The sequence below is a fragment of the Halyomorpha halys genome, unplaced genomic scaffold, assembly GCF_000696795.3.
Source record: "Halyomorpha halys isolate HHAL.00 unplaced genomic scaffold, Hhal_1.1 Scaffold144.1, whole genome shotgun sequence".
Classification (NCBI taxonomy): domain Eukaryota; kingdom Metazoa; phylum Arthropoda; class Insecta; order Hemiptera; family Pentatomidae; genus Halyomorpha; species Halyomorpha halys.
The window spans coordinates 954,916-970,920 of NW_027106983.1; the positions used below are offsets into that span (position 1 = coordinate 954,916).

The window sequence follows — 16,005 nt, forward strand, 5'->3', positions numbered from 1 at the left end:
ATATACATATATAAGAGCTCACAGTACTAGTTCAGAAAATAGTCGGGCTTGTTTATTTTTATCCTACCTGGTAGCAGTGCCTGTAAAATTAAAATCCTGGTAGCTATAATATGATAACAGAATCTTTTTTAAATACATTTCACTATAGGTTTTAGAGGTATGATCTACTTGTCTCTGCTGAAGGAAAAATTAATTTTCTGTGTGACATTTGTATTGTGTGCTGTTTTGACATGAAAATGTTACAAAATGGGATGAAGCCAAAATAATCAATAATACCCACATCAAATTTATTAATTTATTCTTTATCACTTTCAGTTGTATACAGGATTCTGATGTAATCATTACTGCATTTATAGCTTATGGCGAATAATATTTGGAATTGTAAATTACTTTTCTGAATAAGGATGTTTATCTATGAAAAATAAGAAGAGTTTCAAAGATTTATAAATTCAAAAACCTCTGCATAAATATTTCACAATAATACATAGATAAAAAAATTTCAAGTTTATGATGGGCATATTTATTTTATTTTATTGGCATAACTGGTCTTCAAAAACCAGGGTCTTTCTTTTCACCTTCTTCCACTCTCTCCTGTCCCATCCACGTTTCCACAATTTTCTGGTTTCCAACCTCTTCAGGGTGCCCTTCACCTCATACAACAAACTCAGACCTGGTATTCCTTTACCAATTCTTCCAGATTCAGGTCCTCAAACAGATGCTTGGGAATTGATTCTCAGGCTATACATACCACATGAACCAACCATCTGATCTAGCTTCTTCTCATGATTCTATCACTAAATCTGGTCTTGTATACAAGACTTTGCACACTTCCTTTCTGATACTTTAGATATTACCCAGGTCTCAGAATGAATATTTTAATTTCCTCATACACAATAATCTTGAACCTCTGTGAAACAGCTCTCTTATTCAGTATTTTTCAAATAGGCATAATAATATGTAACACCCTCTTGTTCTATTTGTATTTGGACCTGGTTTCTTTAATTCTTCCATTCTTATACTATGATACATTTGTTTAAAATCTATAAAAAGATGGTGTAAATATACTCAGTACTTTTCCAACATTTGCCTCTAAATAAAATATGATATTTAGTTGTTCTACCTGATATAAAACCACACTGGTATTCACCCAAGATCATTTTTGACCAAAACTGAACTTTTTTTTATAATTCAGCAGAATTTCAAAAACTTTAGGTGACTTACTTAGCAAAGGTATGCTTTTATGATTGTCGCCATTTGTTTACTTTTCATTTATTTAAATGGCAAATATAATAGTCCATTCCTTTGACATGTTCTGTAATCCCAATCTCCAGTATTAGGTTGTAAATCTATTTTAGTAAAGTTTCTCCATAATTCTTCACTAATAACAATTTTTGCATCTACGCTATTACCATAAGACCAGGACTTCTATAATTTTTCAGGGCACCCATCACTCAACAAAATTTTCTTGATTTTTTATCTTGTTCCAAATTATTGTTCTTGAGGATTTCATCCTATCTAACTCTGGGAAAGTTTCACACTACATGTAGTTTAATGGATGATGTAATTTTATTAAAAAAAGTAATAATTTTATTTTTGTTGTAATCTAAACAACATAATTTTTTTTCTGATTAAGATTAAAAAGTAAATGAAACTTTTAAAATTATACATTCTAAATGGTTAATCTTTTAAGTGAACTTCTTGATAAAATTACGATAAAATAAATACATCAGTATTCCAAGAGCTTAGGAGGTAAGCTCAGGTAGGGGTACCTGATTGCTTACATTGATTGTATTGCTGGTAGACAGGGTGATCAGTACTAAAGGTAGATACTTATTGTACAGCTAAGTCAACTCAAAAAGCCTCTGTCAGGCCACAGCCTTTATCTTGACAAATTTCACTAATTTTCTGAGAGGGGAACTATTTATTTTCGTTCACTAGCCAAAATTTGGACTGGGATTATTCAATATAGAAAGCCAGTGCTCTACCCACTAGGCTAGCTTGTTTCCCAATAAAATTACAATGACTTAGGAAGGTTTATTGCATAATTCAATTTTAAGTAATGTTTAATTATGAATTTTATATCCAAAATAAAATGTCTCAGAATAAAGATTATAAAATGAGAAACTGAAGGTTATACAACATATCTATCAGTTGGGGATAGAGAAATGAGGACATAGTTTATAGATTCTATGTGTGCCAAATACTGACTAACTTCTAAAATTTTGCTATAAGACAGGCTGTCACAGAAAGAATTGAACCCAATTATACTTAATTCAGTAAGTATAAAAGATGATGCAATAAGATTTCAAGCCACAGTGTATATTCATTCAATAAATTGCTATGCAATTAAAAAGATTTTTATTGAAACATTTTGAGTGGTCAAAACTAAAACTAATTTTAAACATCTAGTACATGCCAAAAATGACACCAGAATGAAATCCCCAAATAAATTGTTCAACAAATACTTTTTAATTTGAAATAACCAATTTTCATAAAAATTATTTTCTAATTTTGACAATTAAATATAAAATTATTAAGTATGCTGATGCTGTCATCAGATCAGCAGACTTTTTCTAATCTAACGCCACTCCAACACTTCAGCTAGTCTAACGCTCATGTTAGAACATGTTACAGGGGCTGAGTAGACTTTGACCCATCAGATTTTAATGCTCAAAGATATTTGAGACATAGGATTAAATGATTTTTTATAATAAATTATTACTTCAAACTTTAAATTTTGAAGGTAAACACATACATACTTTGTTGAGATTTATGTGTCCTATTTTGAGTTTTCATTTATATGTGTTAATACATATTATGTTTGTATAGTGCATATTATATTATGGTTGATTTACCAATATGTGGATATATATTTTGTATTTTTGTTTCAGTTAAATAAAAACTTCTGATATTGCACATTTTTATTCCCATTTATATTATTTTATTAGTATTTTTCTATTGCTCTTCTTTATTCCGGGACACTCTCTAAAACCTGATAGATGTCTGTTCCCATACCTGTCAGATTAGAGAGTCTACTGTATATCCAAAAAAAAAAAAAAAATCTTTCTAGGACTATAATAATTTTATAAAGTGGCCCACTTTAAATATTAAGTATTATGGTCTTTGTCATTGATATTAACACATGAAAGGATCATTATAATATAATCAGATTAAATTAAGCTTGTATTATTTTATACTTATCAGCTGTTAATAATACTTTATTTATATTAAAATCAAAATAAAGTTATAAAAATAAATGCTAGGTTGTTAAAATACATTTTATTATTATTTGTTTTTACATTGGAAAATAATGTATGAGTAATTCTTCTTAATAGGATAACACCAAGTTAGAGACTACAATGATTCCAAGTTGTTGCAAAACAAAACTGTAAAAATATTTAAATAAATAAAGAAAGAATTATAATTTGTAATTATTATTAACAACACGAAAAAAGGAAATCTTTGAGTTCTGATTATTTTAGTAAATTACCTCTGGATAATCATTAGGATACTGTATTGCTGAAAGATATTTCTGGTTTTATCATAATCTAACTTTTGTCTACAATTTTCATATCTTGAAAATTATTAATTTTTAAAATAATTTTAGTACCACAAAAAAACTTTAATTTCAATGCCTTCCATAATAATAAGTTTTGTTTGTATGTATTTGAAAGTTTAAAGTCTAAACTTTTATATCAAAGACAATGAACATAACTTGGTAAAATACAGATTTACATGTTGAAATTATGATCGGAAGCTCATAAATTTGTGCTATATGACCATGCTCGCAAAAGCACAACCATGCCACACCGAAAATGAAATTTATGACTAATTGGACCCTGGACATGCAGAAATTCAGCCATATCTGACATGCACTATTTATTTATATACTCACTGGAGTAGGCATATGGTGCAAACTTGACATTATTATTTCATGAGAGTTATCACAGCATGTTCCACCTCTCTGGAAAATATAAGTGGAACCATGATTTTGTTCAAATAAAAAGAACAATGTTCCACTAATGGTAATCAAGTTTCACCATTGCAGGTATCTCAGTGCTTGTGATTAGTCTAGATATCTAAATTACTAGCTATTACTACAGTTGATTTATTATAAATCTAACTATGGATATTTTGATAATTATAATACAATAACACCAAAGTACATAAGGTTGAATGGATTCTAATAATTACAAAAAAATAAAATAAAATAAAGTAGAGTAAAAAAAAAATTAGTATACCCTCGAATACTGATCTCTTCGATAAACCAATTCATCAAAGCGGGCTCTGTCTTCTATAGCAACCAACTCCCGCAGCTCAGTAAAAAGAGTGTGCTGGATATAAGAGGAAATAACAGTTACATTTATTAATCTTCCTATAAAAAATAGTGATTCACTAAAACATATAACTATGAAATATTTCAGGAGTCTATTGAAATTCATGTTGTATTTTACCAGTAATTATATATTAATAACCAAATAATAAAATATATTTGTGGCTCAATGTGTTTTTATTACAAATGGGACAAGCTATGTAACTCCTAAATCAGTAGTTACAGTGTTTATAATTGGCATAAAAAGTGTGAGTTATTGAATCATACATATTTTTCTTATTATATTATTTTAATCTAGACCTCAAATTTATACTTAAACTATTTCCTGAAAAAGCTTTCTCGGTCTACTTTACTTTCAGATTAATATATTGCAGAGAACTAAAGTTATTGTGTATAAGGACATTGGATGTCATTCTCCAGTCTGAAGGGACATCGGTTCCAATTAAGTATGGTTGGGTTGAAATTTATTTTGTTACAGACCCACAGAATGAATCTCAACCTTCTCAGTCTGGATAAAATTTGCTGGTAACTTGTAAGATGTCATTCTTCCTATCCTAGTTAGAGTGAATAAGGATGTAAACCCTCAACAAACAAACGATTACTCCAAGAAGGCAAACTTCCCATGGTTATTAGAACTACAACTGCATTATGCCAAAGAAATGTTTTATTGCTAACTGTATTTCTCCTCATCATAGATTTAATAAGGGATATAAAAATAGGAAGTAAGAGGGGCATAAATTGGGGGCTAATATATCTAACATTCTCTGTTAATATCTTTCTTCCACAAAAATGCTACTAAAGCATTAATTTTAAAGTGAAAAGACCAAAAGAGGAACCAGCAAAGATGAGCCTATCATTATGCATACTGAAGAAATGGGAAATAATTAGTAGTGTTTGAACAAGATGAGACCATCAAAGAGCTTTTTCTTTTACCTGAGGTCCATTAAGCTAAGTTAAGAGAGATATTGTCTCTTTATCATTGAAGTTGGTAAGAATGCCTTCACCACTGAAGATAGAGAACAGAGGCTCCTCTCTCCCCCTTCCAAAAAAAGCAAAGAAATAAAAAAAAAAGAATATATGTGAACTTTTGAAATATCGAAAGTTACAAAAGTGATACTGAGAATACTCAAAGTATTTGTTTACCAGTTCTTACTGGACTTAACAGAATTTGACAGATCCTTTATTTCAATTTGATTTAATTCATTTGTGGTGATCATCACCTCTTTTGGGAGCTAAAGAAGTCGGTATTTATGCTAAGTGTTATAAACTAAATATTTTATTTTATTTCTTCATTTATTTTATGTTATAATTATAATAATCATGAAAATTATTTGTTTTAATTTTATTAAGATTGATAAACAAAATATGGTAGATTGTTTTATAAGATTGATCCGTTTTTCAGTCACCAAATGGGTTATTGTGATCCAGACTGAGTCCAATTAGCTCTATTTTGTTTAATTTCAGTTAGTTTTGAAGCTGTAGAATATTAAAATATGTATATATATCTTTACTTTTTTTTTTCAAATAAGATATTTTTGTAAATTTTACTACTTCTTGAAAGTAAAACAGTTACTACGACATCCTGTTTTCAAGTATCTTCTTCAGGAGAGTTTTTATTCATTTAGAATTTTTAACTTACTTTTGGAGTAATGAATACTGTTGGAGGAAGGAATATTTTATGAAACCTATGCATTAATAAAATTTATTCAGCGATGACTACCTTGTCAGGAGTATTGAGAAGCTCGAGAAGAACTGCTACAAACGCTTCTATTGTCATTTGCTTAGCTGAGTACTCTTCAAGATAATACGTTAACGTATTGAATTCATTCTTGTTCAGAACTATCCTCGCTTTTTCATCAACCATTTGAAGGGCAGCAACACAACATCTGAAGCATTTTTCTTTTATTAATGATTTTTGTTATTATAAATCATTTAAACAGTTTCCTGAAATAGTTTGTAGTTTAAAATAGTCAATGCTGATAGAGTCATTTTTTTAGTTCATCATAAGTTAAAAATAATCTATAAATTAATTTCGAGGAAATTATCAATCACTAATAATTCTTATTTCAAATTGGAGAGAAAATTTACATTATTTAGAAATTATATTTTGTTTTAAAGTAAACCGAGAATGTTGCTTTGTTTTATTCTGAATATTTGTTATTTTCATTCTAAAATAATTTAATAATAACCCAAATATTATACTATCAATCTATTTTTTCTCTATTTAATTTCAATTAGGTCAACATAGTATAACATAAATCAATTTAATCGATTCAAAAAGAATCAATTGTATTGATTTTAAAGAAAATTGATTCATTAGATCAATCTTGAATATATTGTAATTTTATTATTATTAGGTTTATTTAAAAACAAAAATAAAAATAAAATTATGTCTGACCACTAATTTTTTATTCCATTGAACATAAAAAATAAAAATTCTATTTTAGAATTCACAGCACATTGTATAAATTTAATAAAGTCATAAATATCAATAAATTAATTATTTAAAAAAATAACAAATTATAATTATTCTCAATTTAAGCATTAATTAAATGATTAACATTTTATATTTTGAACCTTATTCTTTGGAAAATATTTAGCTTTATTGCTAAATAAATGCTATTTGATTCCAGGATTATTAGGAAAATAGAGAAAAACACATTTTGTTATACTGAATTGTTCTTTCTTAACAACAACTTAAAAAATAAATAAGAAAAAACATAAATCTAATAACAAATTTAAAATTACAATATATTAAAAATTAAAAAAGTCATTAAATACTTGTTTTAGTATTCTATTGGAAGTCCTAATCCATTGAGTTAACTTCATTCCTTGTTCTTCTTAGTGAAGTTTCATTTCACAGATGAGACTAATTGATTTAAATTTAATGAAGTTTAAAAAACATAATTTATCACAACCATGGTCACTATTTATACTTTGTTTCTGGCTGTTGACTTGCACCTCTTAAAAATCACGTACTCCATATTTTAACTGATATAATAATTTAAAAACCATGGCCTACACCATATAAGGTGAATATTCTATTTAAACTCATAGCTCCAGGATTAGAGCCAACTACCACTCTTCGGTTCATCAAGCGTGATTGAAAACTAGATATGGTAAAAATATTATAATGATGTAAAGTCTTTTTTATTTTTTATCATCACTTTGTTACACTTCTATGTTTAAAAATAAGTTTTAGATATTCTTTGAATCTTTATAAACTCAAGTCACTTCACATACATAAAATATTAAGTTTTATAAGCTCTGGAAGCCAGCGTATACTATTATTAAAAAAATGTTAACTGTAATACCTAGGTTGACATAGCAGGTCATGGTTACACTGACCATGAAAATTTTGTTTAAAATGTATTATTTAAATTTATGATCCAAAATTATACAATGTTTAAATGACAGCAATATTGATCAAATAAATGTTATTTACCAATATAATGTACTAAAAGGTTAATTAATACATATGATAAACCTATAATTAAATAAATTATTTATAAATCTTAAATAATTCTTAATTTAAAACTATGATACAATTTATACTTTTTCTTAAATTCAGACAATACATATTATCCTAATACACCAAAACAATAATTTTTTTTTTCTATAATAAAATTAACTAATATTTTTTCTATTTTTCACAATTTTTATGTTTTATTATTTTGTTTTACGGCTTTACCAATGTCTTTTTACTGTTTATGGCAACAGCCAACACTTTTAGTTTTATTTTATTATAGATGTAAAATATTGCTACAGTATACATAAAAGTAAAAAAATAGGCTTTGTTTATATCCTATTATCAAAATAGATTTTATTTTTTGGGATAAGATTAATAAAATGGATATAGATTAATTTTATCAACCCTCCAAGGAGCTGCACCTTCATATCATAGGTTTGGAAGAAAAATGTCACAACTCAAAATAGTTCATTTTTATGTATTATACTGCAATTCATCTATATTTTTATGTGGAAGAAAGTTACAAGTTGTAATTCTTACTATACTATCTACCAGGCACAGTAAGAACTTGTAACTCTCTTCCACATAAAAATATAGATGAATTGCAGTTGCTTCATTATAAAAACATGAAAAAAATTATTTTTGAGTTGTGATAGTTTTCTTCCCAACCGACGATATTTTCACAACAAATACACCCCTCTTAAAAACACAGCCGCCGACTACACCCTTATCATATTCACTTTTACCTCTTGGGCCCTTATCATAGCATGTATATAGCAGAGACATCTATGTTGATTTATGGCTGAAAACTTGACAATCAAAGCACCTGTTATGTCAGAAGAAAATTGTGAAAATTTCCCTATTTTTTTGAAAATAGATTCTCACAAACAGTAAGTGTTGTAACTAACTAGAAAGGTAATAATAATTTTACCAAAGTGATAAGATTTTAAACTTTAACTCTATAACTTCTTATCTTGCTCTGGTACAAATATTGTCCGAAAAGAATTATTCCAAAGATTCCAAGAAGGCTGGCTATGATACCAGAGTGATCATATGATCAAGCCTATTCTTTGCCACATTTTTGAATTGTTTATGAAACTGAAATTTTATATTTTGTTTGAAATAAATAAATAATTAGTTGCCAACAATTGTTTTCTTAAGTAAGTCATAAAATTTATTTTATCCGAATATTATAATAATATTCGAATTATCCATAAAAAAATGAGATATTCACTTACAAGAAGTTCAATTTTGTCAAAATATTATTATTATTAAACAATTATTCTTACCTATGTGGTGTATCTGCCCAATGCATGTCAAGTGTTGAACAAGAGTGAGGTATTTTACCGACATCACAGACTTTTATAATCATTCGTTTATGAGATTTAAGCTGTGATACAGCTTCATCATGGGTAACTTCTAGGAAAGACTGACCATTCACTTCCAAGATCTGGTCTCCGATCTATGAGGAAATTAGACATTTATTAATTTAAAAAAAATCTATATTTTTAATTTTATAACTTTAGACTTTGTACTGGCTAATATTTATAATTATGTTAGACTGTGAAAATGGTGTCACAAGTTGATATTAATATTAAAAAATGGGGAGAAAGGTTAATATTCTATGTTTAAATGGCATCTTATAACAAAAGTGTGTTAAATCTATTTTATATAATTAAGGAGTAGGTATTTATGCTAAGTGTTATAAATTAAATATTTCATTTAATCCCTTCATTTATTTTATGTTATTAGTTTTAATTTTATTAAGATTGATAAACAAAATATGGTAGATTGTTTTATAACCTTGATCCCTTTTTCAGTCACCAAAGGGGTTATCATAATTCAGACTGAGTCCAATTAGCTCTATTTTGTTTTATTTTAGTTAGTTTTAAAGTTGTAGAATATTAAAATATGTATATATATCTTTAATTTTTTTCAAATAAGATGTTTTTGTAAATTTTACTATTTCTTGAAAGTAAAACAGTTACTACGACATCCTGTTTTCAAGTACCTTCTTCAGGAGAGTTTTTATTCATTTAAAATTTTTAACTTACTTTTGGAGTAATAAATACTGTTGGAGGAAGGAATATTTTATGAAACCTATGCATTAATTAACTATATTCAGCGACGACTACCTTGTCAGGAGTCAAGTTGATATTAGTATTAAAAAATGAGGAGAAAGGTTAGTATCCTATGTTTAAATGGCATCTTATAACAAAAGGGTATTGAATCTATTTTATATAATTAGGATATTTATGTTTCCTTTGACGTCTTCTTGATGTATTTGCTGTATAGCTATAAGTTATTTTAATAAGTTACAAAATTGTTTTGGAATAAGGAATAAGGTGATTCAGTAATGATTTGAAGTTTACTGTGAATATCTTATAAAGTTCTATAGACTTTACATCAGACATTATGTCTTTCTCCTCTCTTCCTTACAGAAACATTTGTTAGGAATCTTTTTCTTTTTCTTGATGGAAATTAGAAAAGACTGATCTAAATGAAAAAAGTGGGATTTATTGTGGTGAAATGAAAACCATTAAAGACAAGAGTTGTTATAGCAGAGGCAGTGGTACTAGTCCTCAACATTCACTCATCAGGGCAGGTGCTCACCTATACACAATGAGAAAATAGTCAATGATAGTTGGTCATAACCTGACACTATAAAGTCATTTGTATTTAAGCAAATTTAGGCACAACTGAAAAGAGTTTAATTTTCGGTCCCATTAGAGAAAAAAGTGTTTGAAAAATCCAAAGGCATGATGAGCTGAGAGAATTGTGTGAAAAGCCTGACCTTGTGGCATTCATTAAACGAGCTTGATTCAGATGGCTGTGCAATTTTGAAAAAATTATCTCAGAAATACCCATGAAGTGTCATACCATGTATAGAGCACCAGGTGGAAGATGCCTAAGAGAAAGACCATACCAACACTGGCTGGAGGATGTGGAGAAGGACCTAAACCAGCCTTGAGCTCATGGATAGAGAAACCATACTCGGGAGAGAGGAAGAAGTAGAAAGCTATAGCTGAGAAGGTCTTGGTTCTCAGAGTCAAATAATAATTATGAAAAAGATCTGTTCAAGGTTTATATATTTATTTTCAGTGAGCACAGCTGGGGGTAATCAACTAATGCTATCTAATTAAAGCCCCTAACAGCTAGTTTGAACAATAGGTGAGACAGCACTCAGTGGTGCTGTCATCCACCTCAGATTTGGTAAAGAGATGTTGTTAGACTAGAAGATCTTGCAGTTAGCTAATTTTTAGTCTTGGCTTACATATGTGAATAGTAATTAGGCATAGTATTAGAAAAGAACAATGTCACCTTATATATTTGAGCAGACTCTTAGTAATTTGCCATACTTGCATATAACGGTGATTTTTTGAATATTTAATTTGTCTTCTATGGTTTATGCTGATTAAAAGTAACACATATGCATGAGCTAGTGAGAATGTAAGTGGCTTGAATTATTTTTCATTTATTGAGGTAAATTGAATGTTCTACAATTAATTTTATTCTTTTACGGAAGACTATCTAGGTAACATATTAATATTTATAAAATCGATTCTTCCTTTTTATTGCATTTACTTTTAATTAATTTTTCTTTAACATTCTGTGGTATTTTCTCCATATTCAGGATATATCATCTTTTTCTTAGTCTCCTTGTTAATTAATTATATTCTGCTTTCATTTTATATGGAAATTTATTTTGTTCACACCATTTTTAAAAATCCCTTAACTATGGGCTGTTGCCTTACACACTAAAACAGAATGATTCAACAGTGTTGAAGGAAACAGTCTATAGATATGCGACAGAGCAAATAGTTTAAATAGAATAAGTTTCCATGTTTAATAAAGACTACTAATAAATTTGATAAAATATAATTATAGGGATGTAATTAACAATGAAACTAAGAAAAACATTAATGTAATCATGAAGATGGGTAAAAGATAAATCTGAAATGCTTCAATGTTAGAATGTATAAACAAAAATGAATAAAGAAATAAAGAAAATAAAAAAGGAATAATAAAGTTCACAAATATTAAGTTATTTTATTTTGTTAAATTTAACAAATATTAAACTGAATGTTTTTTAAATGTATTTAAACAACAAATCCTCTCTTAAACTGTAATACTTCATAACTAAAAAAAAAGTAACAATACAGTTTTAATAATTTATAGAATCTAAGTATATATCATATAGCACTTCATTCAGGATACATGATACCTCAAACATAGTTTTGTAGGATATAAACACAATTTTTTTAAGTTAAGCTAGAATGAAGCATTAATTTTAATTTGTTTACGATAGTATAAAGTATTTTTGGAGTTACCAAGTAAACTTGAGCTAAGATATGTATAATATATGTACATTATTTAAGTACAGTTATAATGCATTCAATTTCTTGTAATAAATAATAAGTGATTTAAACCACTTTCATTTTCACTGTTTCTATAGACGCTGAGCCTTAAACTCAGAACACGCAACCAAAAATATAGGATGTGAAAAAATTTATTATTTTCAAAACTACAGTTCTTTTGATAATTAAGATGTAAAATGATAGAATAATATGTACCTACCAGAAGACCTGCTCTTTCTGCAACAGAATCTTTATCAACTCCAGTGACAAAAATTCCAAGATTATATTCGATTCCACCTCTGATCATGAGCCCTAAGCTTTGGCCTGGCTCAACGACTATCTCAACCTAAAAGACAAAACCAATTGGTGTAAAAAAAAAAGTAATAAATCAAATAATAATTAATTAGCAAATAAACAAAATTTTAAATCTAAACAAAATAATAATAAATTAAAAATTATTACATAAAACATAAAACAGAATAGAATTGGTTCTTGGATTATACCAGCCTAAGTTATTAATTACACCATTAGGAACGATGAAGAGTAATCACAAAACGAAAAAAATTGCAAAGTGGTAAAGTATTCTTCTTACCATCTTCAAGAATATTTTAAAAACAGTATGTTTTCAATTCTAGCCTAACGGTTAGACTTTTATTTTGTGATGGATCCATGAAATAAATTTCAACCTTTTAACCTGATTAAAGTTGGTACATAAACTGTATGATAAAACCTCCTTTCCTAGTTGAAGTATAAAAGAGTGTTAAGCTTAATAACTAACCAAATGAAAGCAATAATTAGTGATCTAAAATATCCATGAAAGATGAAAAAAATGTGTATGAAATCTACTTAATTAATCATTGCTGATGATGTATAAGGCTATTAGTATTTTGGGGATTGGACTATCACTTTTTATTTAAGAAGCTATTCAGTTATATTAATGAAATAGAGACTATGAGGTCACGTCCTGGACAGAACTTCTTTGGAAAAATCATCTCAGATTTTAACTAGATATTTGATCATGTCCATAAGGTTGTTCTTTTTCTCTTTTGGAATCAGAAGAACGGTTGAGTATAGACATGATAGATGATTATATTTATTTGGCTTTAGATCAGAGCACCATGGCCTTAATGTGGTGATTGACTCAATGTGACAAGATAATTTTTGGCAGAAATATTCACAACATTCTCGGTAACAGGACAAAAAAAAACTGTATTAACATCTGATAAATTTCATTGAAAGGCATTATGGTACTTCAATATTGAGAAAAAAATTACATTAGTTAAAAAATTTATTTAATTATAAGTTGTTTTATTGTTTGTGAGTAGGCTTGGACACTTAACCGTTATACTTTATGTAAAAGAACCATTTGCATGTCATAATGAACAAACTGCTGCTGTTCTTAAATAGTGGTGCATTTTACAAAAAAATAAAAGTTTGCTTTTATTTAGAATTGGACTTATTCCAAATATAGAACCATATACCGCGGTTACTTTCTTTACTGAGGTCTGCTACATACTTTTCTAAAGTTATTTTAGAATTTATTAATGTTATTAATTAACTCCAGGCTACACTAAAATCTATAGAATATCTCTAAAACAAAAGAAAACAACTTTTTTTTTGTCAGATGTACCACTATTCATGAAAAGCAGCACTATTATATTTTTTCTTACAAATAATTAATTATCTTGGGACAATAATTTGGAATACTCCCAAATCACCCAGAAGATTTTAGTTCTTGCACCTCCATTTCTAGAAATCAGGTATAGTCTGTGATTACACTTAAAACTGCCAATTTTGTTATGACTCAATACTGACAGCTTTTTAAAAATAAATTTTGAACTAATTTAGGTATAATAATAATAAAATATGGGTAATGGTATATCAAAAAATACTTACTTTCCGCAGCTTATCCCTATGGTACTGCCTGAACCTTGGTGGTGGAGAAACAGGTCTTCCTTTCCTATCTACCCAAGTGTAATAGGTTTGAAGAGGGGGTTGAATCACAGGTGGTGGAGGAGGTGGAGGAGGGGGCTGTACAAAAGGGACAGTACTCCTAACGGTGATGCTTAATTCTCTACACGATTTCAGTACCTGGAAGATCAAAAATTTCACCTCACAAATAAAAATATCCATGTTCAAGTTTTTATTTGAACATGGATATAATTGAAATAGTTTTTAATATTGAAATTCTGAGTACAAAGCTGACTAAAAATTCAATGGTAAGACCTGGGTCCAGAAGGATGAAATCAGTTATTGATTTAAGCAGGAATGTTAAATAATCTGAGAGAGAAACAAGTATGGCATGATAAAACACTCCTTGCAAGTATTTTTCATAGAATTCTTGAAATATGGGTCAGAATTTTTTGGAATAAAATAATTTTTTCATGTCTATTCTATGAATCTGGTTGCTGTTTATTAAGAGTTCATTTTAAACACATAATTATCAATCTACACTGGTTATCAATAATCACTTAATATGTAATTGAAAGCTCGAATTTCAAGACTAAATTTTTAATTTCTGTACAAAATATGCACATATAAAAATAAGTATAAAGAAATTAACTAATGAAATAAAATTAATATTTATTAATTAATAAATGATAAAATTTCTAATTCTAGGAAATATTTTCATTTTGATTAAATTACTTAAATAGTACAGACAAAGTTAGATGGATTTACAATGAAAATTGTTTATATTGTAATGTATATTATTTTTTTAAATTTGGATTTTAATACTTCAAAAATTGAAAGTATAGTTTAATTAATGAGTTATATGGTTAAACGCAAACAGTGAAGGCAAGAGTCATAGAGATTCCAACTATAACCATATTTTCTAGATTCTAGATCAAATAGATAAATAACAAGATTTTAGTTAGTAATCTAATGTAGAATTTAAGATGTTTGCTGTAATTGTTTAATGTACTATTCAATTATTTTGAACATTATTTGAAAGGATATTGTTGATAATGTTGAAAACATAAAAACTGCATCTTCAATAAAAGAAATCGTTCAGATCATTAAGAATTAGAATCTTCTAAATTTTTCTCCATAACAGAGAAGAGGCCTAATATGTTCCCGTTGAAAACTTCAACATTTCAAAGTTCAAGTTCACAATAATTAGTTAATAAATATAGATATTAAATATATTATTATTTTACTCACTTTTAAAGCATCTTCATGGGATATGTTCGTAAATGGAGTACCATTGACCTGAAGAATGGTATCACCTGGCCTTAATCCAGCTCTTTCAGCAACACTCCCCTCTTCAACTCGGGAAATATACACTCCTGTCGGAAAAATGTGTATTTATAAGACCATATAATGGGCAGTTATAATAAAGATAATCTATAATAATTACATATAATTATAATAGATTATGCACTCTTGACAATTTTATTTTTATATTATTACACTATGAACATTCTAATTTAAGACAGAATCCTGTAAAAGTAAACATCAGGAAGAAGAGGTGGCTTTGTTATTAATTGATGATTTCACGATTAGTTGCGAAATCTTTAATTTCATTCCTCAGAATCTAACTCTTCATAGATAAGAAGGTAAATATAGTAAATTATTTTGTTTCATTTATATGCCTCAACTATGACCTCATGAATTTTTCATATGAAATATGTAACATAATGTCTACATTTTTCTAAAGAAAAATGAGCTATAATAAATTAAATTTGAGAATACAGCTGGAACATGTAACTAAATATTGTAATTAAAATAACTTTAAGATTTTGAGCCAATTGATGATAAATGGTTATAATAATTAAAAATAAATAAATAGTATAAATAATTGGGCAGCATATTATTTTCATGAAGAGTTTCTTGAATATAAAAGG

At 27.8% G+C, this 16,005-nt stretch overlaps 1 protein-coding gene across 7 annotated transcripts in view; it reads right to left on the minus strand.

Moving 5' to 3' along the window:
• Positions 1-16,005, minus strand: part of dysc (dyschronic) — a 183,043-nt gene that overhangs the window by 24,336 nt on the left and 142,702 nt on the right. For 4 of the 7 annotated variants that reach the window (XM_014416959.3, XM_014416957.3, XM_014416955.3 and 1 more), the window contains exons 4-10: positions 15,323-15,447; positions 14,057-14,251; positions 12,381-12,506; positions 9,092-9,264; positions 6,054-6,219; positions 4,242-4,334; positions 3,896-3,964 (exon numbers count right to left, since the gene is read on the minus strand). In XM_014416959.3, coding sequence (XP_014272445.1) covers positions 3,896-3,964; positions 4,242-4,334; positions 6,054-6,219; positions 9,092-9,264; positions 12,381-12,506; positions 14,057-14,251; positions 15,323-15,447 — 947 coding nt within the window. The remainder of the gene's footprint in view (positions 1-3,895; positions 3,965-4,241; positions 4,335-6,053; positions 6,220-9,091; positions 9,265-12,380; positions 12,507-14,056; positions 14,252-15,322; positions 15,448-16,005) is intronic. The other 3 variants (XM_014416960.3, XM_014416958.3, XM_014416954.3) reach the window with 1 other exon arrangement.